The sequence below is a fragment of the Epinephelus fuscoguttatus genome, linkage group LG7, assembly GCF_011397635.1.
Source record: "Epinephelus fuscoguttatus linkage group LG7, E.fuscoguttatus.final_Chr_v1".
Taxonomy (NCBI): Eukaryota; Metazoa; Chordata; class Actinopteri; order Perciformes; family Serranidae; genus Epinephelus; species Epinephelus fuscoguttatus.
In genome coordinates this window covers 15,589,263-15,613,596 of record NC_064758.1, presented here as the reverse complement: position 1 = coordinate 15,613,596, position 24,334 = coordinate 15,589,263, and the positions used below count along the sequence as shown (strand labels likewise).

Genomic DNA, 24,334 nt, shown 5'->3' with positions numbered 1-24,334 from the left:
CAGTCAGTGAGGCTCCAGTAATTAAAACTAAACACAAGGTGCGGAAGCTCTTCACTTGTGCTACATGCAAACAGACACAGACACAGACACAGACACACACACACACACACACACACACACACACACACACACACAGTTTGAAGTTTGCCAAAAAATTTGAAAGGAAGGGAGTGAATTTCCTTCCACAAAACACTCAGTGAAGGTTGTCAAGTCACCATTCTCTCAAATAACAACAAACAGCAGACCTCACAGCAGAGGACAGTAAAGAGTAACCATGGATTTCTGCAGCGATGACAAAAATACATCCACTGTGAACCTCTCAGCAGCAAGAGAGAATTTGCTTCCACTCCTATCTGACCTTAAATTCCTTGCTAATGTCCTGCTTCCAGGCCTGAGCTGGCCGTCGGGAATACCGCTAGTTTTCCCGGTGGCCTGGCCCAAAGGAGGTAGCAGCTAAAAAGAAAAAACCTGCGTAATCACCTGCAGAGAAAAATATTTCTCTGGGAGAGTCATGAATGCATTGCGCTGTGTCAAATGCCCAAAAAGCAGCCAGTCAGGCAAGGGAAGGCTGGGGGCGCTGGATGGATTACATGCAGCGGAAAGAAGAGTGAGGAAGGGAGAAGAGAGGGACAGAGATAAAAGTTTGGAGGCTCTTGCAGGAAGTGTCACCAAATGCGAACCATCCATTGAGTTTAATAATAACTAGATACCGGACACCAAGATGGCACCTATTCATCCCAATGGAGCTGCTCATCAGGCCAAAAGTTTTACAGTTTCTGGGTTTACTTCCTCAGTATGCAGCCCACTGAATATCCACAGTAGTGTTCCTACTCCCACTCCCACTTGGCTCATAGATGTTACATTGTGATGACATCACAGATTTTTAAATAGCTTTCCTTGGCTCGAGGAAAGTTTTACAAATGTGAAACCACCGTGGCTCAAAAATTCACACAGAAAGATTCATAATTGACTTTTTTTTGGTGCAATACTGCAAGTGGCCACTAGGAAAAAATTGTTGTAAGGCTGAGTGGCTTTCCTGGGGGCCGGGGACCACCAAGTTAAGCAGTGATAAAAACAAACATGCTACCTAGCTGATGTTAGCAATGCACCATCATCATCATCATCATCATCATCATCGGACACAATGTGTGTCACATCTTCATACACATTACTCTTGTTCGAATAACTCATGAACTCTCATGACGTTGAAGTTGGCGTCCAATTCCAGCCTCATATTCGCAGCTTAAGGGGTAATTTAAGGGGTAATATTAATCTGCCTTTTCCAAATCCTCCTTCAACAACATGAAAAGAACACGAGAATTATCAGCTTGATGTGGTTAAAGTGGTTTGGACTGATATATTATTTTATATGACATCACAGTTTAGTCCAGTGGTTCCCAACCTAGGGGTTGGACCCCTCCGAATGGTCACTGATAAATCTGAGATGTTGTCAGATGATTAATGTGAGAGGGAAGAAGAAAAAACATAGTTCTGATAAACAAATTTGCATTATATTATTACATACATTGAAAAGTATGTTGTGCTCTGGCTTTTTGTTTTTGAGTGTGGAGAGAGCAGCAATGCAAGAGACACTCTAGCATTGAGAAATGAGTGAGAGAAACCTGCAGGTAATTCTTTAAATTCATGTTAGGAATTATTATTAAATAATAAATGATTTAATAAATATTGGTTAAAGGTTAGTGCTTGTGCCATCTCAATCCTTCATGGTATCTACCTGCTGGTTTATTGGAGGTTCATAAGAGTATCTTGTACTAAGCAGTTTTTGGCTCATTAGTTTTTATGATTCACATGCACTACAATTCACCAGAACACAAAAAGAAGCCTTTAAAGTAACATTTTCCTGGTGGGGGACCCCCAGGCCCCAGGCCCCAGGCCCCCGGCCCCCCCCCCCCCCCCCCGCTAAAAAGGTGGGCTGAATGATTTTCCTAGTCCGGCCCTGCCCACTCCTCGTTTCTCTCACAGAAGATCAAATTATCAGGTAAGTAAATACACATGGGAGCCCTTAAAGGTTGTATTGACAGCTTAGGTTCAATACAGAGGGGTCAGTGAGTGCAAGGAAGCAAAAGCGAGAGAAACGGACTGAGACTAGTGCAACGTGTGACCAAACATTGAGCCCAGCACCTTTAGTTACGGTTGCTACGCCTGTCAAGAATTGCAGTTTACAGAAAAACTGTTTCCATTCACCTGAGACAGAAAAGTTAGTGTATCGATAAGAGCAAAATGCAACTAACAGAAACAGACCTGGCAAATAACTCATCTGAAGAGACAACAAATAGCAGCAGACAAAAACATCAACAACATGTGTTGGACAATAAGGAACCTGTTAATTAATACGTGAAACAAACAAATGCATTTTTACATCAGGTTTTCAACATTGTTTTCCACTGTCAGAGGTTCGACTGGCTCTCTTATAGTTATGTGATCTCATTGCACCCTCTTCTTCTGCATCCAAATGAAGAATCTGCGCCACCAACTGTTTATCATGACACTCTCAACTCCTACATTCCCAAAATAGAGGTGGGTGGACATGCACATTAATTCACATTATCTTTTGTAGCTTGGCAGAGAATGAAGGATGCTAAAAAAGGCCCAGCAGAAAGTCAGTACCCTCATAAGTTAATGAAACATGTACAAGACATGCAAAATAAAGAAGCACTGTGCTTTTATTGCAGGATTGCTCATTGGCTTAAATAGTATCATTCAGAATGACAGGTCATACTATTGTTACACAAAACAACTGCTGGGCAGGGTGCATAGGTTTATTGATAATAAATTAAAATGAATCAGAACTGTCAATAAATCTTCCAAGAACTTCAGGTCATCAACCTGAAATCCTGATGGAAGTGACATCATCACTGAAGATGTGACATCATCATAGCATCTGTGATAGGTCCCTGGAGCAATTTACACACAAAAAATCCTTTAACTGATGTTCAATTTTATTATCTCTATTAGAATATTAAATGTAAATTTAAAAAAAAAAACAAAACAAAAAAAAAAACAAAACAAAAAAAAACAGTGCCCGAAATGCGACCAGATGTGGTAGAACATTCAGATATTTTCAGTATGTATTGGGTTACTAAAGCTCTTTCTGGGATACTACATAGTATGATAGTATAGGTACTGGAACACACATGAAGTATGAGCCTGAGGGGTGAAACCCCGGGCAAACCAGTCCTTAAAGAACACACTGCTGCTCATTAAGCTCATTGGTTTTAGTGCACTAATTAAATGAAGGCAACTCAGCTGAGTGTATTAACATTTTCATCAGCTCAGATCTCCTCTCTGGCCTATAGTGAGTGGACAGTGAGAAAACAATGTTCAGAGAGACTTTAAAAATCAACCAGAAATGTTGAAAGTGATACACAGTCCATATCCAGTTTGTGCAACTACTAATTTATACATAAATCATATCCAATCCAAGTATTTCTGTGTTGAAAAATTGATGATGGGAAATTTGATTTCAGCATTAGGAAATGAATGTGGCCTTCCTATAGACTGCTCTTAATTGTTTAATGGATGTGTTATGTGGGTCCTGGTCTCTGTTATTTATGCCCATAGGGAGGATCAGAACCTTAGTGTGTGGGTGAGGTGTGGTTTTCTCCATCACTTTCTGGAAGTGGAAAATGCAGGCCCCTGGGTAGCTGTCAGCCTGGATCTGATTGTGATGGAATGGTGGGATTCTGTTTATATTTGAATCTCCTAAGATCAGGATGGGTTTTTCTGATTTAAACACCCAGTCCTGGAGTTCCCTGCCTGTCCCGACACGATGAGTGATGGGATTGGGGGCTGTGGCTCGCTCCACCTCTCCAGTCTGGGGGGTCCCCTTCCTGATCTGCTCCCCTGTCTGTGGTCTAGATGAGGTTTGTGGGGGGGTCAGATACCGGTTCAGGCTCTGTCATATTGACTTTCTGACCATGATGGTTCATCATGTTGTCCCCCCCTATTTCATTTTGTGTTTTGTATGACCCAGGAGCAGTATCAGGGCTTCCCCCCCTGTCCCGGTGAGCATCCCACTTTCTATAACTGTGTTGTGTGTGTTTATGGTTGTGTTTCTATAGTGTTCCTGCCTGGGATACATTGAATGTTCCGGAGTAGGAGCTTGTCTATGTGTGTTTTTATTTGTGTTGTGTGTGGTTTGTTCTGTTGTAGGTCTGTTACCCTCAGGGGCCAGTTGGGGATGCCCCCTGTTGGGCAGGGCAGGAAACGTGAAGGTGAGTACATGGAATGGTCAGAGGAGGGAGAGGAAGAGCGAGAACATTGTGGTGATGAAGTGGAAGATGATGATGATGATGATTGACTGGAGATGTGGAAAAGTAGTGAGTGTGTTCTGCTAATGGTTGCAGGGTCCAGTCTGGCTCCGTAACATTTCTGTGCCCAATTTGCTGCTACGCTGAGAGCCAGCTGGTTGCCCTGCATGGTGGTAAGTGTGGTGATGGTGGCTGTATAATGTTCCTGTTCCATGTTTTATATTGTTGTTCATCCACCTGTCTGTAGGTGAGGAGGGCTTAATGAACTGTGTGAGTTTGTTAACCTGTCTGGCCATGCCTGTGGGAGGATAGTCTGTACGTGATGGACTGCTTGGATGAGTTTGAAATGATTTTTAGCTGCTGTTCTGGTGTGTGGATCTAAAGCCTGTCTGAGTGGTGAAGAGAATTGTCTGTTTGTGCATGTGTGCGTGTGTGTGTGTGTGTGTTGTCAGTCCTGGTAGGCCTGTGTGTGACTGCTTCGACCTCTCCTAGGGGGATCATGAGGAGGCCTGTGGTGCTCGGCTGTGGGTCTGATCCATTCCCCACGACCTTGCCCATACCGGTGCCCGTCACCCTTCACCAATGTATCACCCGTGTGTGCACGAACAACCTGAGTCCAGTTGCTGTTGTGTTGTTCCGGCCTCCAGCATGGTCCGGCCTGTCCGGCCATGTCGTTTCGGGAGGTCCTGAAAGACATTCCTTGAGGGGGTGCAGGTAGTGTCCAGTCAACAGCAAAAAAGGTTTTTTTGTGTGTGTGCCTCCAGCCCGGTTGGTGTCCCACCCCAGGTCGGGGGGGTGTTGAAGGGCAGTGTGGCCCTCAGGTGGTGCTCCAGGTGTGTTAAAACTTAACTTTTAATACATTTATTTAAAAAAAAAACAACAGTGGGTTTAAAATGTGCCAGTTCACTATAAAACGGGTGACGAAACGGTCCAGCAGGAGCCAGGTTCCCTGATGTTTTGCACCGGCTGGTGCTTCCTCAGAGGGAAAGTGGAGAAATGGAGCCCGGGGGAGAGGAAGGAGGTAATTATACAGGGGAATTCAAATTTCCCTCCAATTTTCCTTCCTCCCCCCCCGATTGGCCCACAGCTGAGCACACACCTATGTTATTCAAATTGGCCTATATGGTGCAGGTAATGAGAGATGAGTTCCTCTGAAGCCGATGCAAGAGATCTGATGTTGGGAAACACAATCAGTCAAAAAGTGGACGGACAAACACTGTTGTTTGAATCCCCATATGGAGAACATCAGACTGGACGCTCTCTGAATGATTCTTGTAGCAAAAATCTATGCAGAGAATATGCCATAAATAAAGTGTGGCAGCTGCTGTATCATTGTTGTTGTTTGTTGTACCTCAGCATCAGCCCAGTCCTTTCTGGCATAGTTAAACATGCAACAGGGAGAGCCAACCTGAGTCCAACCAGGTGGAGAGGTCTCACAGCAATGCTCTGCAACACAGTTGTCAAATTAAAAGTATGATAAACTGAGTATCAATCAAGAGTTATCTTAAAACACTTTTTCTCTGTCTGAGTTGTTTGACATTTCTCAAAGAGTGTGTTCTCTGTGTAATCTCTTAAACTCTTATTTTTCTTCTTCCCAATTTGTTCCATTTCTCTCTGCACTGTAAACAACGTTGCATATTTTTTTCAGGGGGGTGTTTCCTAGGTCACATAAAAAAAGCTGACATGTTTATTGTGAGTTGACAAATTTATCAATTGTTAACTCTTGGTCTTAAGTGAGGAGGAAGTAGTTCTCTGTGCCTGCAGCTCAAGAATATGAACTGACAGAGCAACCAAAGAAAATAAAAGCCTATACAGGCACTGTCCAGTAGGGGGCCATCTTAACTTTGGCTGCAGTCAGAAAGTGATGGATGCTGTATTTTATGCATTCACATCCATTACTGAAGGAAATACCAACCTTTCTTTTTCCTGACGTTGTGCCTGTGAATGTAAACAACAAAGTATTAGGAATGCACAGGTTAAGAAGACCTGCAGGGCGCAGGTTATGATTCAGCCGAGTGTCAGATTTCACTTGTTAATATCACCACCACCACAACAGCAGAAGCATTGGCTTGTACGTGTCATTTACGTTTCAAAACTTTCAATGGTTTATGACAGCAGACACATGTAGGTAGTTTTCCTGAAAATATTACATGTGGGTAAAATAATCAAATAATGTATCAAATACTTGTATACTAAAGCAACACTACTTTTACTTGGGGTACAAATTTTACACATGTATACGATTACAGTCATGCATATACGGGGCATTGTGGATTTTTAACTGCATTACCGATATATGCAATCCCAACAAATACATGATACACATTTTAGAGAAATACAACACTGTAAGGAACTACACCATATGACTCCAAGAGTTCCCTTGCAGTGGACACAACTGATCTTGAATAGTTTAAGCCGATGTTATAATGAAGGCCAAGAATTAAACTCTTACCTTGTTGTGATGGTCAGATGATGTACTTGGAGCAGCAGCTGGTAACAGGAAAGCACTCCTTAAAAATCTTGCACAGTACAGATGGCGTGGTCCAGTATCTTTCTTGTCATTCACTCATCACATGTTGACACACCCTTATAAATGTTAAGACAGTTCCCTATACAATGTAAAATATATATTTTTTATGTAGGGAAATGTATTTGCATTACATGAGGAGCTGTAGCACATGATTACAGAAAAACAAGAGTGCTGACTATATAGCCAGTGCAACTGTGTGATGCTCGCTGTGGGAATGACTAAGAGGTTTGTACAAAGGATTCATCAGCCAGGTTTACTGCTTTACTGTACCCACTGTAGATCAAAGTGTGAGACAGTTTCATTCTCTGTTGTGTTACAAAACAGCCTCAGTACTGAACACTCACACTATTAATTTAAAGTTGTAAACCACCTCTATGTTCTGCCTCTTGGTGTGTGAATGGATTCATCCATCCAGTGCAAATTCTAGGTTTGAACAGGAGCTCGCAGCAAATGAAAAATGAACATAATGAACTGTCTTACATAAGAGAGACAATGGTGGCCGGTGGCTAACCTGCCAACAAAGAAAGAAATGGGGATAGAGTCTTTGTAATTTTTCTCATTTTATGGTCTTTACAAAGATGAATCACAGTGATTGTGTGCAAGATTTAAGGATTTTTAATGATATCCTTTAATACAATAGGAAATAAAATCATCTTACAGCTTTTAAAGGAAAACTTAAAACATGTCTTGTCGTCCCTAACTTGTCTTTACCTTTACTTACCACTGGTAGTTGAAATTTATATTGTTTTTATGTATTTATTTTGCTGTTGTTGTTTAATAATTAAACAGTACAAAAGACACGCATATCTGATGTCCAGTGGAGCGGCTGCTGGATCAAAGAAAAGTCTGACAAAGCAGGGAACAAATAAGTCTGCACACGAAGCAGCTCCTGTTCACGAAGAATTTTAGTGCAGAGTGACATTTTGAGCCTTCTTAAATACCCACAGTGCCTGAGCAAGTCATGTGACATGCCACACCTGTTGCCAATATTCATAATAAAAATAAACCAAGAAAATATATATATGTACCTTATATATGCCGGTGCTCTGAGGATTTGGCAAATTTTTTATGGGCGCAACCAACATACTCGGCTCTGCTGCTCATCCCACAAAAGCATGTTCCTTATAAATGTGGCACCATTTAAAAAGGGAAATAAACAGGCTTTCCAACTGTATAAAATCTACCAAATACAAATTTCCTTACTTTTTGTGCTTAGTTTAGAATAACAGAATTACAAAAACGGTCTCATGTCAAATTCCCCATTGAGGCCTTTAAGGGCCAAAGTGCCCATGTATGTAACCAGAACAGTTCGCGTTCAAGGAGCATGGTGTTTATATATCGTCTTCTGCGTGGATATTTTATCACTTCAATTCCCACATATCTGAGAGTGGAAATGTTGTTTCATTAGAGAGGTGTACAGCCACAGGGCTAGATGTTACATTGTTGTGGATAATGCCGCAGTGCTCGCCAATATGAGTTTTTAAAGTTCGAGTGGTCTTACCAACATAAGCCAGTCCACATGGGCATTTAAGCACGTATATGACATTAGCAGTGGTACATGAAATGACACCCTTGATGTTGTATCTTTTCCCCATATGGGGATGGGTGAATGAGACAGTTTTGTGTGTTAAATAGAATGAAAGTGGATGTACCTCTGACGGGGGTGGACGCTTGCGTTGATGATAAAGAATTGGTCCTGGATGGATTCTCATTGTCTGTGTGTGGGTGTTGATTATTCACAGCCTCCTAGGAGATAGTGGAGGTAGATATAGGGTTAATTTGGGTCGTATGGCGCCTGAAAAATTCTTTCAGTCTCAAGCTGCGAAATAATTTTTGCACGTCTACAGCAGTGTTGAACTCATTACATTGTCTCATAGGCACAAAAGAGATAATTACTCTTTTCTTCATGTGGTCTGTTAATGAATGTTTCTACTTTTACATCCATGTGTTTTTTTCTATGACAGTGGATACGGGAAAAGACAAAATAAGCACAGACATATCTGTCACCAGTCCCTCAAGGAACAGTCTAATGTAAATGTTAGCAATAATGCTGCCACTGTGCCAGCTCCAACATAAAACACAATACAGGAATCTGTTACCACGCCCAAACTGAAAGGTTATTTAGTAATGTAGGGACATTGATACACCTTTATTAATCTGGCACACTGTAAACTAATTTCATTTTGGACGTATATTCCATATAGCTCATTTATACTATGTATGGTGAGCACTGAGGGAGGCTGCCCTGGTTTATGTATAGTTTATACTATTACTATATTGACTTGGGTCATAGAAAAGGACACATCCAAAGCAGGCAAGGACCATGTCCATTTTGTGGCAAAGAGCTGTGGTTTCAAATACAAAAACTAATTCAAACAGAGCTGCTGAGATTAGATCCTTCCTACAGATTACCAGTGTATCTGATATTCTGATGGATGTTCAGATACAACTGTGTGTTTGTTATATTCCAATGTATTTTTAAAGGTGTTTCTTGATGACTGATAGGCCTGCTCATAATGTAGTTACCCTGTGCACACATGAATGTGCATGCATATACACACACACTTACAGAGACATATTGTTGAGTGCTACAATGCAATTATATAGTCATATAAAGTAGGCTATATATAGGCTACTGCACACACACACTGCATATAATGATCAATGTTGCAACTGGAGCAGTTAATTAAGTATTTCTAGGGGTGTGCTATATATGATACTGTCACACTAAAAGTGTAAGGTGTACTGCATATAAACAGCATTGTATAATAGAAATTATAACAAGCAATACATGCACACTATCTGAGCTTGAAACAGTGGTCAGGTTAACTACTAAAACTGTCTACACCACCTGCTCAATAAGACAGATAGGCCTACAGTCTAATACAGACCCCTCAGAAAATTTCAACCTGACTGGGACTGCTTGTCAGTGACACATCGCACCTCTCCGGTCACCCTAAATAGAGAAATACGTTTTGTGCAGTCTACACAGCTCTGGGGCTTTTAAACAATATAGGGATAGTTCAGATTTTTTGAAGTGGGGCTGTATGAGGTGCTTAATCATAGTTAGTGTGTTACATACAGTAGATGTCAGGTGGCCAGCCCCCAGTTTGGAGAAGTAGGCTAGGGTCCGACATGAGAGCTAAACAATGTAGTGCTTGGGTGGAGGGCAGCAACAGAGCGTGTTTTAGACACCTAAAAGAGAGTCTCATCTAAAAAAAACAACAACAAGGGTTAAGTTTATGTTATACTGAGAGTATTTAACGCTTTTTCTTTCTGTCAGACAGCCCCTCTTCAACAGGGAAGATATTAACATGTTCAGTTCCTCATCTATGCTCTCACCAAAGCCACCAGACTCCACTGACAAAAACAGTTATTTTAGCTCACTGAACATGGGAGATGCTGGTCTACCACTGCCTTAGTCAGCTGTGTTATTGTGTGACTTTGATGAATCCGAAATCACCTGTTAAACACCAAAGTCACAAAACACAAGCAAAACAGCTGATCAAGCAGCAGTAGACCAGCAGCTCCTGTGTTCAGCAATATTAAATCACTGTTTTTCTCAATGGAGCCTGGCTTTGAAGAGAGCAATGTAATGGCTTCATTTCCCATTGAAAAATCACTGTGGCAGTAAAGGTAACCGGTGAAAATAGTCTCAATGTAGCTCACATTGAAGCCGATACTGATTTTTTTATTTTTTTTAGGTGGGACTTTTTAAGGACGCTATATGTGTTGTTGTTGTTGACCCCATCCACAGCAGCATATTGTTTAGCTTCTGCGTCAGACTCCAGCCTGCTTCTCCAAACTGGGGGTGTGCTGTCTGACATCTACCATAGTTAACATGCTTTTTACGGATAAGTAGCTACCCCATACAACTCCACTTGAAAAATTCTGAACTATCCCTTAAACTTGCTTATTCCAAGTTTCCTGGACCCCAAGTGACACCATGTAAAATTTACAAGTAAACCTCTTTTACCTGGGTTAAATCAGCATGAGAAAGGAACAGGAATCATAGCTGTAAATGACTTTCTGTGTGCAATGAACAGACAAAGAGACCAAGCCTGTTCCTGATGTTACGGTGCCCTCTCGTGGCGGCATGACGACATGACACTGTAGAGAATCTAGAAAATATCATACAACACATTCCCTGTGAGACAAAACTAAGAATAAGGTTTGCCTTTCACTGCAGTAATGACATCACAGGAGTTTTTCGAAGTGGCACAAATTAACACAGGCCAGCATATGACAAAGCAGTTGACACCAGACCCACACAGACACACACAGGCTACACGTCACACTGCAATAGCAATAAACAAACCATTTTCAGTTATTTTATTTCCTACCGGACATTGTAGTTTGTAGTTTCAGTGCAGCCTCTTGGTTTTCCACCAGCAGTTCTGCTGAAATCCATCGGGTTCCTTCCTTTTGAACATATCTCATCCTCCTGCAGGCCTAGTCACATTATCATAGAGATGTTGCTTTTAGACGGTACATTTCAGCAGCCAAAGGTCCAATAAGGAACTAAATCTACTGTATTTTACATCATGAACTCTGTTCTTCAAACACTACTGAACCCATGCGCCACAGCTCTCAGCAGGCCCTGGCCTCAGTTAGATTATTGAGTTAATGAGCAGCACCTGTGCGAATATAATCACAGATGAGCCACCTGGACAGGACAGACAATAAACACCTCTTAAACATACAAGGCACATTAGGTAAGAAAGATAACTTAAATTATATAAAATAATAATACAATAACATGAATAATTGTAGAAACAACACAGAATAAAATAAAAAATGTAGTCTGCACTCTGCATAGTTGCTGCTGGGTCATCAGGGTTTTTTTTTCAGTTCATTATAAACTCAGAGGAGAGACTTTGCTTGTTTTCTTGATTTTTTATTAGTCTTAAAGCACTGAGGTGGTGATTTCCACAGGGCCCCTTCTGAAAACAGATGAAAATTTGAGATGAGTAGCCATCTAGGATTTTCAGAATCAGGTCACTCTTACTGTCCTTCATGTTAATACCAAACAACATTTTCTCCTGTGAGAGGAGCAAGTCGATGGATTTTGGTTGACAAACAGTCCCGCAAATCCTCTGAGAAAGCAGAGGAAACACAGATGATCAACAGTTTCAATTTCAGTACCACAAAAGTTGCAGTTATTGTGATCAGTATTAAATCTCCATCTTAGCAGTGTGCTGGTTGGATGAATATCATTCAGATTTTTTAAATGAACTCACAGGGTATGTATTAGATCTCCATTTTTTAATGCCTGATCCAGAAAACAGTTGAATGATGGAGTTTCTATTTGACTGTAGTGGGTACAGTGTACTATTCAGTTCATTACAGACCAATTTCTTTGAATTTTTCTCAGCCAGAAAATCATGACCATTAAATTAAAGCTCAAGTAGATTAATCACACACAACAGTTTATTGATGTTTTGGACCAGTATTCTGACTGACATAGGGATCACTTTACCCACTCTATCAAACTGAACACTAACTGAGCTATATTATATTTTGAGCTGAAGTTTTCATAAGACAACAAGTAGCTCTGATCTTTAATTAGATCGGTTATTGACCAGATATTTTTCTCTGTCCAGTGCTGTAAGTAGAGCGATTTGCCATTACATGGCACATATCTGTTGATCCAAATAGGGGTTGAGGTGGGGTGAAGTTATGTGTGTACATGAGTTTCCAGCACAACAATAGCTGTTTGTAAAATAATAACAGTTTGAATGGTAATTTGAGAGAGTACTCTTTATTAGCCTAACACTCTGGTGGTATTTGCACTAGCTTAAAGTGTAACTTTACATAACTTAAGATAATAGGTGAAATGAAAATAAAATGATGATCAAATGAACTAGCTGATGTGAAACAGAAACAAAAATGAGACTTAAGTGGTCCTCTATCAGGCTAAATTATTGTCTGTAATAAAGATAAATTGCAGATGACCTGTATTAAACAATAATTAAACATGGGGTTTTGGTGCAGACAACGCACCTTAGAGTATTCTCACATTAAATATTTTTTCTTCAAACATTGCAGTCCCAGTTCAGCTTTTTTCTTTGCAGGTCGTCCCTGCAGAGGGCTGTCCTTACATTGTTAGACCAGCCATTAACCTGCTTGAATAGCATAGCTTTATACAAACATAAAGAAGAAGAATGGTATGCTGATGGAGACATTTTAAATTAAAAAGACAGGGCTGCTTCACCCAACTAGTTTATACTTAGATTGAATGTAAGAAGTTGAAAGTTAACCTCCCTTACATGGAAACAACATTAAGTGAGGAGAAGGTAAATGGAAGTGACTGAGAAAGTGGAAGAAGTGGTGAGAGGGAACGGCTACAACAAGTCGACTGACCACAAGCGAAAGAGGCATGACGAAGCTAGGTGGATGAAACAGAGTGAGAAGGGAAGATGAAAAGAAAGCTCCTGAAGGCAGAATTACTCAATGTAGCATAAGATTTGAGGGAAAAGGAGGTTTAAAGATTTGTATCTGTAAAAGCTGACAAAAGTTATTAGAGTACAAGTTGGAGGAGTGAAATATGCTTGAATTAAAAGGTAGTAATTTGCTAATAAGATGCAACAATGAAGCACAGACGGAGAAGGCAAGGAAGCTGATCAATTTCAAAAACAAGAAGAGTTGACAAAAAGAAACAGAAGCAATTTGGGTAAAACGTAAGATAAAATAAATCCCAGGAGAACTATATTTTGGATTTATAAAGTATAATGTAAGTGAATATTTCAGAGTTTGGTTATGTAGCCAAAGAATGCAAAGACAGAGATGTACTAGGTGGTGGACATGGATATGGAAAGCACGGTGGAATGCAACTAAAATGCTGTCACTCTGGAGGTGAACATGAAGTTGCATATTTGGTTTGCAAAGTAATGAAATGTGAGGCAGAGGCTTCAACAGATAAGAGTGAAGGAGAAAGCCTCCTATACAGAGGCAGTTCAAATGGGCAGGGGAAGCAGTGGAAACAGAAGGAAAGGAAACAAAAAAGGACAAATGGCGATGAATGCAGAGCGGCATAATAAAAGAAAGATGTGGGCATGAAATAAAATAAGTTGGTGACCTTTATAGCAGAAGTGATAAATGTAGAGCAAACAAATGGAAGGAAAATAGCAGTGCTTTATAAAGAAAAGGCTGAGGTCATGGTTATAACTTTTGTTATGGTACACAGTTCTGATTTGTGTGAGCAGAGAAGAAGAGGCAGAAAGGAAACTTTAAAATCTGAAAACGTGGAGGCCTACAGGAAGAAGGGCAACAGTGGAGATGAGTGGTGCTCTGTTTACTTTAGGATAAAAAGGGAGCTGGAATGACTACACCAGGAAAGGATGAAATATGTTAAAACATGTGAGTGCAGAAGGATTTAATAAATTATAAGTACTGTAAAATAAAGCATAGGAGGAAGGTAGGATACAAGCAAGTTGGAAGGAGGCAGTCACTGGTCCCAGAAGGAAGCCAGAGACCATTGTAATATAGAACAACTAATATATAAAGTGATGGAATGACTGGTAAATGAAAGACTAATGTATTATTTAGAGAAACAGAATAATGCAGGATGTCAAGGTGGACTTGGGAAAGGAAAGAGTACTTTTGATCTATTGTTACAGCCACTAGGATGAAGTAAGGAAAGTGTTTGATGTAGGCAAAGTGTGTGTCTATGGAAGGAGGAGATTCTCATGAAGTTACATTTAAATGGGACTGAAGGGAAAGTGGACTTTTTGAATAAGAGAACTATCCAGGTAAAAGTAGGATCTGACCCCCCTGATGTGAACACTAAGTGCTCTTGTTTAAACACACAGAAGCTCACACCTTCTTGGGAAACTTAAAAGTTCATCTCAAGGCTTTTGCATAACGCCTCCAGCACAAATAAGACACGCTGAAGCACGGCACATTAAGCTTTCCCAGACTCAGCAGTCTTTTTGTGCTAGGTGACATTATCCCTCACCTGGAGATCTAATCTGTTCAACCACAGTCATCTACAGCAGTCATGATAAGCATATTGAATTGATTCCAGGCTCTGGAGCTTCAAGGACATTGAAGTTTTTTTTTATAATGGATGAATATTCATTAGGTCAGCTTTAAATTCAAATGAGCAGCATCAGACTAAAAGTATGCAGACAGGGGTGTCCATATCATCTCATTGAAACACTACAGAGAGGTGTGTTTAAGGGATGCCAGCCAGTTCATTTTCCCATGTATTCTGTTTTACCAGAATCCATCTAAGCTCTGCCTCATCAGCCCTATATCCTGGGACTAAATCCTATCAGAAGAATCTGCAGTTCATGCTGCATGCAAAAGTTTGGGCACGTCTACTGTGAGTAGTTAAGTAAGTAGAAGATGAACTGCTTTCCAAAAGGCATGAAGTTAAAGATGACACTTTTCTTCAATATTTTAGGCAAGATTACTATTTTATTTCAATCTTTTGCAGTTTTAAAATAACAAAAAATGAAAAGGGCCTGAAGTAAAAGTTTGGGCACCCTGCAAGGTAGCGCCCCCCTTGACAAGTATCACAGCCTCTGAACTCTTTTTGTAACCAGCTAAGAGTGTTTCATTTCTTGTTTAGAGGATTTTCACATGTTCTTCTTGCAAAAGACTTCTAGCTATGTGAGATTATTTGGTAGTCTTTCTTTCCATAGATTTTCAATGGTGTTTAGGTCAGGGGACTGTGAGGGCCATGGCTTGCTCCTCTTGAGGTAGTCCATTGTGGATTTTGAGGTGTGTTTTGGGTCACTGTCCTGTTGTAGGACCGTCCTCTCTTCATCTTCTGCTTTTTTACAGATGCTGTGATGTTTGCTTCCAGAATTTGCTAGAATTTAACTGAATCCATTCTTCCCTCTGACTGTGAAATGTTCCCCGTGCCACTGGCTTCAACACAAGCCCAAAGCATGATCGATCCACCCCATGTTTAACAGATGGACAGATGTCATTTTCATAAAATTCTGCACCCTTTTTTCTCCAAACATACCTTTGCTCATTGCGTCCAGAAAGGTCTGTTATAACACCATCAGTCCACAGGACTTGTTTTAAAAAACCATCAGGCTTGTTCAGATGTTATTTTGCAAACTTCTGGTGAGGAAACAGGAAGGTTCTCTCCTGATGACTCTTCCATGAATTTCATATTTGTACAGGTCTGTCACTGCACAGCGGAACAGTGCACCACCACTCCAGAGTCTGATAAATCTTCCTGCAGGTCTTTTGCAGTCAAACAGGAGTTCTGATATGAGTAGATTATTTGAGGTAGTTCTGAGGAAGCAGCCACCTGTAAACACTGCTTTGTGGGCATCAGTTATTTTAGTTTTCAGAGTGCTGGGCAGCTGTTAAGAGGAGCCCATGGCTGCTGACTGTTGGAGCAAGGTTTCAGGACTCAGAGTATTTAGAAAGCTTTGAAATATGCATCACCTGGCCTTTCCTAATGATGACTGTGAACAAGCTAAAGCCTTCTTGTGCTAATTATGGTCTAAGTCCTTCGAAAAAGTTGTCTGAGAGCTCAAATGCCTGGAGATCATGGAGATCAGTTCATCCTCTACTCACTTAACTATTCACACTAAAAAAAATTTGACCAGGGGTGCCCAAACTTTTGCATGCCACTGCACATCCAGGGCACTCAGTGCAAATGCATGAAGCTGTGTGCCCTATACTGTATATAACAGCGCAGAATGTGAGAGGGTTAAGGTGGTGCGTATTTCTACTACTAAATCACTAGTCCTGTTTGAGAGTCTAGACTCATTCTGCCTGAATAAGCCGGGAGAAGGCAGGGAAGGTGGAGACAGCTCAGCCAAGCACCAGTAAACATTAACAGTGTATCAGTCCAGCTTCTCCTTAGAAGGTTACATTCAAATTGTGAAATGTAAATATTACATTTTTCTCCTCAGTGCTCATTTGTCTTGATTTAGGGAACAGAGGGCTGTCATGATCTAAAGCTTGGCTGTAATCTCATGGAGGTGTCCTCACCCAGTGACACCACATTATTTCACTTCAAATACCGAATGCCAAATAACAAAGCTGCCCTCCTGATCAAAAAAGCAAAATCTGCAGCATAATTAACAAACATAAAGCATTTTATTACAACCAACAAGAGGATAAATACACGACTGAAGACCAACTGAAACATCAGACCGTAGCAGTTCTTTTCTTCTTTTTTTTTTACGTTAACTTGTAAAAGAAAATATAAGAAAAAAAACTGAACTACAGCATTGTGATAAATCCATGTAAAACATTCACCTTATCTTTAAAGTTACATACTCTTTAAAATACAGGTCCTATAGATAACATGACTATGTACAATATTTACATCACATCGTACCAACAAAATTATATCAATGACATTTTTACACTCAGTGTTGACAAAACAAATTAATAAACCAAGCAAGCACACAGTAAGTTTGACTTCATTTTCATGTCTTTGTAATCCAAGACGACATAATGACAATGTATCAGTCAATCCATGGCCATTTGGGAAACGTTCGTAAAATGAAACGGACAGCTTGTTAATAATATTTGCTACATAAAGCTACTAGCTAACTGAGGTTGTTAAATAAACTAAGGCTGCTATATAATTCTTGCCTGTAGTGTAACAAAAACAAGTATTTTCTTTTGATGCAATAACATGATCAGGAAGAACATGGAGAATCCCTTGAGGGTAGAAGGCGTCGTCATTACAGCAGTGCGCTATATTGCACAAGCGAATCAGCATTCAGGAGATCATCTATAACGGAATAAAAACTTGGGCTGAGATGCATGAGAAGGCGAGACATTTAGTGTTAGAGACATGCATCTCTATTCACAGTTTTCATCAATGAAGACTAAAGGTAGTTTTCCTGCCTCCTTTACTGTGTGTGAACATGACTGATGGTCATGAAGGCAGGCGGCCACAGTGATTTTCTGTTCACAAGGCTGTAGCAGCAGCATTTCTCTGAATAAAATAGGACGACCAACAGTTGAAAACAGCATGCGATGAGCATAAGAGAGGTGCGCTAAAGCAGTGGTTCCTAACTGGTCCAGCCCTGGGGTCCAGATTTCTCCTTAGTCATCAGTTCAAGGTCCACGCTGTTTAATATATTCAGTGTCATAGTTGTGTTTGGCCCTGTCGTTGAGCTAGTTTGCTGTCTGTCTCAAGTAGCTGTCCATTGGTCACTCAGTTTACAGCAGGAAACAGAACTTCAAGATAAAAGCTCTCTGCTGGAAATTTACTGTACTTCAAAATAAAGTGTGTTCTTTACAAACTTGACATGTTCGTGACCCACTTTTGGACCGCGACCCACCAGTTGGGAACCACTGCGCTAAAGGACCTGTCCCACAGTAGTTGCACTAAATGCAAGTTTGTAATATTGACCCAACTTTAACGACATCTGTAACTATTAAATATCTCGAGTGCAAAAAAAGGCAGCTCTAGCAACCTCAGCAGAACACGAGGGGGAGACATTTCAGTGTATCAGTAAATAAATACTCAGTTCATTCTAACTGGCCTCCGTCTATTTACTGGGAGTGATCTTGTCTAGTCCTGGCCACGTGGGGATGTAGTAGCGAGGCAGAGTGCCCTCCATGAGCCTTTCCATCCACAGCCCCAGGCGGTCCAGTTTGTGGTGGATCTGCAGCGTGGATAAGCTTCGGGATCTGTTAGATCTGCGCGGCGGGTGGTCGTCGCGGGAACTGGACCTCGACCTCCCCCCTGATGTGCTCCCCTCGTCCTCAGATGACTTACTGTCAAGGTCTTCCCCAGTGTAGACGGGCTTAAACAGGCAGAGGTACTTTTTGTGGCCGTTAAGTGCCAGCACGTAGCCGGTGTAGTCCATCTTGTGGTTTCCCGCGTCGTCCTCGTCCGCATCGATCTGCATGGCGTCCTGGGCGTATTCCAGCAGTGTGTTCATCCACTCGCCGTGCTTGTCGATATTCAGGAAGGAGAAATGCAGCGTCAGGCTCCTAGGAGAGTGTTGAAAGAATGAATTTGATGAAATATCTATAAACAGGGTTGTTTTATTCATCCAGTCATTTTCCGTAATCAGTCATCCAACTGAGGGTTGCGGGGGGGCTGGAGCCTATCCCAGCTGATATTGGGCGAGAGGCGGGGTACACCCTGGAGAGGTCACCAGACTGTCGCAGGGCTAGCACATAGAGTCAGACAACCATTCACCTATGGACAATTTAGAGTCACCAATTAGCCTCGCCTGCATGTCTTTGGACTGTGGGAGGAAGCCGGAGTACCCGGAGAAAGCCCATGTTGACACGGGAAGAGTGTGCAATGCTAACCACTGCCCCAGCCTGCCATGTCTTATACACAACAAAAATGTTTAATAAAAAGGACTGTATTTGTCCTACAACAGCAAAAGTGGATGTTTACCCAGTGAAGGAGTAGACCTCTTTGGCAAACTTGCTGAGCAGGATGTTTTTGGAGGCGTCAGTGAGCACCAGCACTATGTTCATGTGTCCCGGCCTCAGCTTCACCAGGTTGCTCATGTAAGTGATATCTGTCAGCTCTGTCACCTCCACAAAATTCTTCTTGGGAGGCCTACTAGAATCAACAGCAAATATAATAAAAAGCTTAAATCATGCTGATGAATCCTGCACTCGATAAAGTGTTAATATGAAAATTATAAATGTGTCCTTGCCTTGAAGTACCGCCGGTCCCTGGTGACCCATTTTCTGCTTTTGTTCCATCTTTTGCCTTTGGTTTAGTCTGCTTATCTTCACTGGAGTCACTGAAAACACAGGATAAAAAGTTTTTCCCAAAGGGGATGTGCAGGCTTGGAAGAGTAAAAATAAATAGCATTATTACTTTGTTTGTTTTTTGGCTTGTCTTTAGCTTTTTTATGTGTCTTACACTAAACGCGAGAAAGGGTGATGTTGCTATGGTTACAGTTTTGATGGTCTAGATGTATGAGTAAAGCAACCGACCTGAAGGCCTGGATGACAACAGTTCCAAACAAGATGAACAAGGCAGAGAAGATGAGGGACAGAAGAGGCATCATTTCACGCCTGCAAATCAACACAGATGTCTCAGTGCAACTGGAAACACTGTATGTACACCTCAAGAGCTGGTTATTCCAGAACAGGTGGGAGGGAAGCTTGCTTTTAAATCAAATACTGCTGTTGTACAATTTTAAAACTTTTAATCTTTAACATAAAATTCTTAAATATATGTCAAACTGCTTGAGAAACTTCTACCTACCAGTTGTTATGCAGAATATCATCGATGACTTCAGAGAGGTAATCGTAAGATGCATAGATCCATCGGATTACAAACATCTACAGAGTGAGATTTTTACATTTAGTAAGAGAATTGGTGGTTGATATTTCACACAGACAAGCACTGGTCAAATCCAGTTTTTTCACTTAACAAGGTGAACATACAGAGGCAAACTCGTTGTTGAGCTCAGGCAGCATGGCGTCATGGATGAGGATGGACGGGTCCTTCTGTAGACGCTGCAACTCCTCCAGAAGAGACTGCTTGTCTTCCTCACTGCCGTTCCAGGCGGTCACCGGCTTGAACAAGGCCTTCCCTGCAGCATTACGCCTCTCCAGGATCACCACCTGAGTAGAAAGCAGTTGATCTGTTAATACCAATCTTATCTTAAATAATTGACTTTTTATGGGAGCATGAACAATTAAAGGGTAACTTCTGTATTTTTCAACCTGAACCCTATTTTCCCATGTTTTTGTATCTTAGTGACAACAGGAGACTACAATTGAAATTGGTGCGCTATTGAGCGAAATGGCTGCAGCCGGCAGCAATGAAACAGGCTGTAATGCAAACTACTCAGGGCATTTGTGCATTGTCAATTTATATCTACTAGAAGCACTTGTTTTGCCACTTACAAGCTCTACCTGTTGTTCTAAGTGCCTGAATATGTTGGATCCCTATAGCGATAGACCTTTTTGTTTAAGAGAGATATCCTTTTTGTTAAACCAGAAACCACCCCAAAATGGCTATCGGCGAACCCACCAGACTTAATTTAGATAAAAAGTAATTTTAGCGTGTATGAAGCCAGCACATTTTCACATCTAACTGGGAGGGAATATTGTAATTAAACCAGAGTCGGTTATTGTTGGAACAGTTGAATGACAAACTAAGACAGCTTTTGTGAGTTCTGTTTTGTTCTTTTGACTCTGAACAAAGTATGTTTTTCAATGATTCCTTCCTTTAAATGGAGTCTAGTGGATTGAGCGATAACAATTTCAGGGCTGTTTCTGGTTAAACAAGAAGGATCTACGTCTGTAGAGTCCTTTCCATAATGGATGTATGGATGGACGGATGTAGCCAATACTGGACCTATCTCAAAAACTGTTGTCTCGATTAAAGAACATAGAGTCCAGGTTGAAAAATACTTAAGTTACCCTGTAGGTCATATATCTAAGTCCAAAGACTTCTTTAGAAAATAAAATAAAATTGGATCATTTAATGTGTACAGGAATGGAGTTACAAACTATTACAGAATGTTTTTGCACAACATATTTCCCCCACTGTTTTGGCAATGAGGAGTCAAATCTTTGCACCAATACATTATTCCACTGATTTTTTTTTAAACAAATATGCTTAAGTAGCTTCATACATTTCATATCCTAATGTGACACCAATTTCCAAATACCTGTAGATTCACAGTGGAACTGGCAGCTGTAGTGTTGGATGTGTATGAGTGTACCTGTGCTGGTGGCTGTGCGCTGTCCTTGTTCTGCATGAGGATGTCACAAAGCGGTTGCTGTAGCCGCTGGTATACATATGCAAATCTCACAACTTCCTTGGTATTGGTAGACGCAAATGAAAGAAATGCCTGGTTCCCAAAAGAAAAGTTTTCTTCTTCACCTGTGATCAGCAGGACGCAGTATCTGAGGGGAGGAAAGACAGAGCAGTAACTTAGCAAATGCAAAATACATATCTTATAAATACCTGAAATTATGTGCGAATTACAGAAAAATAAAATCAGTTTTGATTTATATTTTGTGACTGAATCATCAGTTGTGAACAGATGTTAAAAAAAAGGTCAGGTTCTCTTACTTTCTGCGTCTATGGAACTGTTTGACAGGACAGAGCTCATCAAAGAGCTTCTGATTGACCAGCCGTGGCACAAGGAGGAACTTGTTGTTTGACATGAACTCATCGATAATTTGCTTTTTCATTCCTTTAGCCTGCAGAGAACCCACGCAAAAACATGGAAAAAAAACAGTGAGGTAACATTTCAGCGAGTACAAGTCGTTCAGTGTATAAATAATGGTGACTAATGGCTGTCTGCTAGTGTGATTTACCTGTATAATGTCGGCAGGCTTGTCGATGTTCTCTTTGAAGACCAACATTGTTGGAGCGTACGTGTTAATGTTGAACTGTTTCTGCAGATTAGCAGTCTCTGAAAGACCCTGGTCCACGTAGCCAAACTGCAAGTAGTCCTTATATGCAAAAGCTGTCAGCTGTGGAGATGAAGGGATAAATTATAGACATGTTAGTGTTAGTGATGTAATCACTGTCAGTGGCACCTGAGGTACATTTCACATAAACTGAAAAGCAAGAGCCTACTTTGTAAAGCAGAGGAACTACAGGCACTTGGTCGAACAGAAGGACGTGGGGTTTGTTGAGCTCATGCCAGCTGTTTAAGAACTGTAGGTCATTCTTGTCGGTGACCTTGAAGTATAGAAAATGCACAATGTTTATTTTATATGTGCTGTATATCCATTGCACACCTGCATTTTACATACAAAGCAATATTTCAGTCATCCTCCCTGTAATACAGTGCATACACAAAGTTTCTCATGGGCAGAAACTTACCCACTCCACAAGTCTCTGAGGGAGAAGGTCTTCCACAAACTGTCTCAGGTGCTCCTTTGCTACAGCGTAATGGAAAAACGTCACTTTGCCATTTATGACTCCAAGTATTGATGGAGTGCGATGAGCACCAAGGTGATTAGCCAACCGTCTCTCATAGCCAACATCCACCACGCCTATCCCCACACCTGTAAAGAGAGGATACCCACAAACATACACACATCAACCTTTTCAGCTCGGTGTGTGGGCAATTTCAAAGAATGCAGAGCAGCTGGATAATTCTGGGTCATTAATAGGTTCGTTCCACACCTAGAGTCTCCATCTCCTGCACCACCTCCTTCCACACAGGCTCAATGTGGATGCAGCTGAAGCACCAGTCAGAAGTGATCTTTATCAGGTACGGTCTCTTATAGCTGTCAGGCACCACGTCATTGACATACTGGTTAAAGTGCAACGTGTACTTGCTGTCAGCAAAGTCCCTGTGGTTCTTGCTGTTAAAGGGAAAGTTGAAGAAAGACTCGTCAAAGTAAAAGCTGTCCTGGCGGTGACCGTAGCGAGCCCCACCGTGTGGCTGGGTGTCATCAGTCTGCCCGTAACGGTCAAAATTGGCACGTTTGTCTTCATTGGACAGGATCTACATTTGGGATAGAACAAATATCAATATAGCATCTTCCATTTTAGCATGTTACTGGCTTTTGTCACAACCACCACAATCTGTTGAAATCCATTTTGAAAGATGACTAACCTCATAAGATTTGGTTATCTTGATAAACATGTCCTCAGCACCTGGGTTTTTGTTTTTGTCAGGATGCCTTGAGAAGAAAATACTCATTAGTTTAGAATGAGGTTCATAGAAACAAGTCAGTGTCATGTGAAAAAATATTTACCATTCTTTTGCGAGACGCTTGTAGACCTTCTTAATCTCAGCCTGGCTTGCACCCCTGGTTACTCCCAAGATTTTGTAAGGGTCCATCTCAGGGCCAGCAGGTGTTGCACCTGTCAGCAGCACTGAGAGGACCACCAACACAGCCAGTGGCACAGACATCTTTGACCCTGCCATCACAGTAACCTTTAACACATCAGAACAAGTGTCAAGTGGATTAATTATGAGGATGTTCACACCGGAAGTCATGACACAGCCCTTAGCTAATTTGCAGATCTGAAGCAGCCTTTCCTCCATACTGACGTTAGCACAGTAATGATGAAAAATGAAGACAGCCGAATAGCTCAAGGGAGATGGTATGCTAACCACAGAAGCTAGGCAAGCTAGATAATATATGTCAGCTGCTTAATACAGCAACAGACATTACAACATGTAACGGACATGTCAGTTAGCTGTGACATTAACGTTATTCCTCGAGGATAAAAACGTTCACGCAGTTGTTTTCCCATTAGGGTTAGTTGCGTTGCTACAGACGTTAGCTGTCTCAACGCACCAGCTCCACATTCACCTGAAGCAGATGCAATCAGCCGGTGCAACGCCACATATTTGATGAAGGTTTTGATGGTCTACAGCTTGTTGGTTGGCGCTGATGTGAAAAGACAGCGAAATGCACAGGGTGTGTTCGGCAGCATCCCACAGCTCCTCCAGGGCGAGCTCACAACCTGCTGCTGCGAAGCAGGAGTAGAAGGGGAGGCGCCCAGTGTCGAAATTCATTTTGGGAGATTGAGTATTATATGACACTTGAGGCTTCGTTTGTGTGTGTTCGGTTTATAGCTCGTCACGCCGCGATTTTTTAGTGTAATTGTTATGTAGTTCGCTGGCTGTGTAGC

General features: G+C 41.3%; 1 protein-coding gene across 3 annotated transcripts; it reads right to left on the bottom strand.

Moving 5' to 3' along the window:
- Positions 1-16,875: 16,875 nt before the first annotated feature.
- Positions 16,876-24,191, bottom strand: dnajc16 (DnaJ (Hsp40) homolog, subfamily C, member 16). 3 transcript variants are annotated; one of them, XM_049582004.1, is made up of 15 exons: positions 24,013-24,191; positions 23,449-23,630; positions 23,307-23,373; positions 22,871-23,195; positions 22,565-22,749; positions 22,316-22,420; positions 22,051-22,209; positions 21,803-21,933; positions 21,450-21,633; positions 20,161-20,340; positions 19,979-20,055; positions 19,705-19,785; positions 19,419-19,508; positions 19,151-19,321; positions 16,876-18,732 (listed from the first exon to the last, which is right to left on the bottom strand). In XM_049582004.1, exons 2-15 carry the CDS (start codon positions 23,619-23,621, stop codon positions 18,285-18,287), a joined length of 2,376 nt encoding a protein of 791 aa, XP_049437961.1. In that variant the 5' UTR covers positions 23,622-23,630; positions 24,013-24,191; the 3' UTR covers positions 16,876-18,284. The 3 variants fall into 3 exon arrangements, with proteins under 3 accessions (XP_049437961.1, XP_049437962.1, XP_049437963.1); XM_049582005.1 differs by having other exon boundaries at positions 19,151-19,318; XM_049582006.1 differs by having other exon boundaries at positions 23,449-23,614.
- Positions 24,192-24,334: the final 143 nt, after the last annotated feature.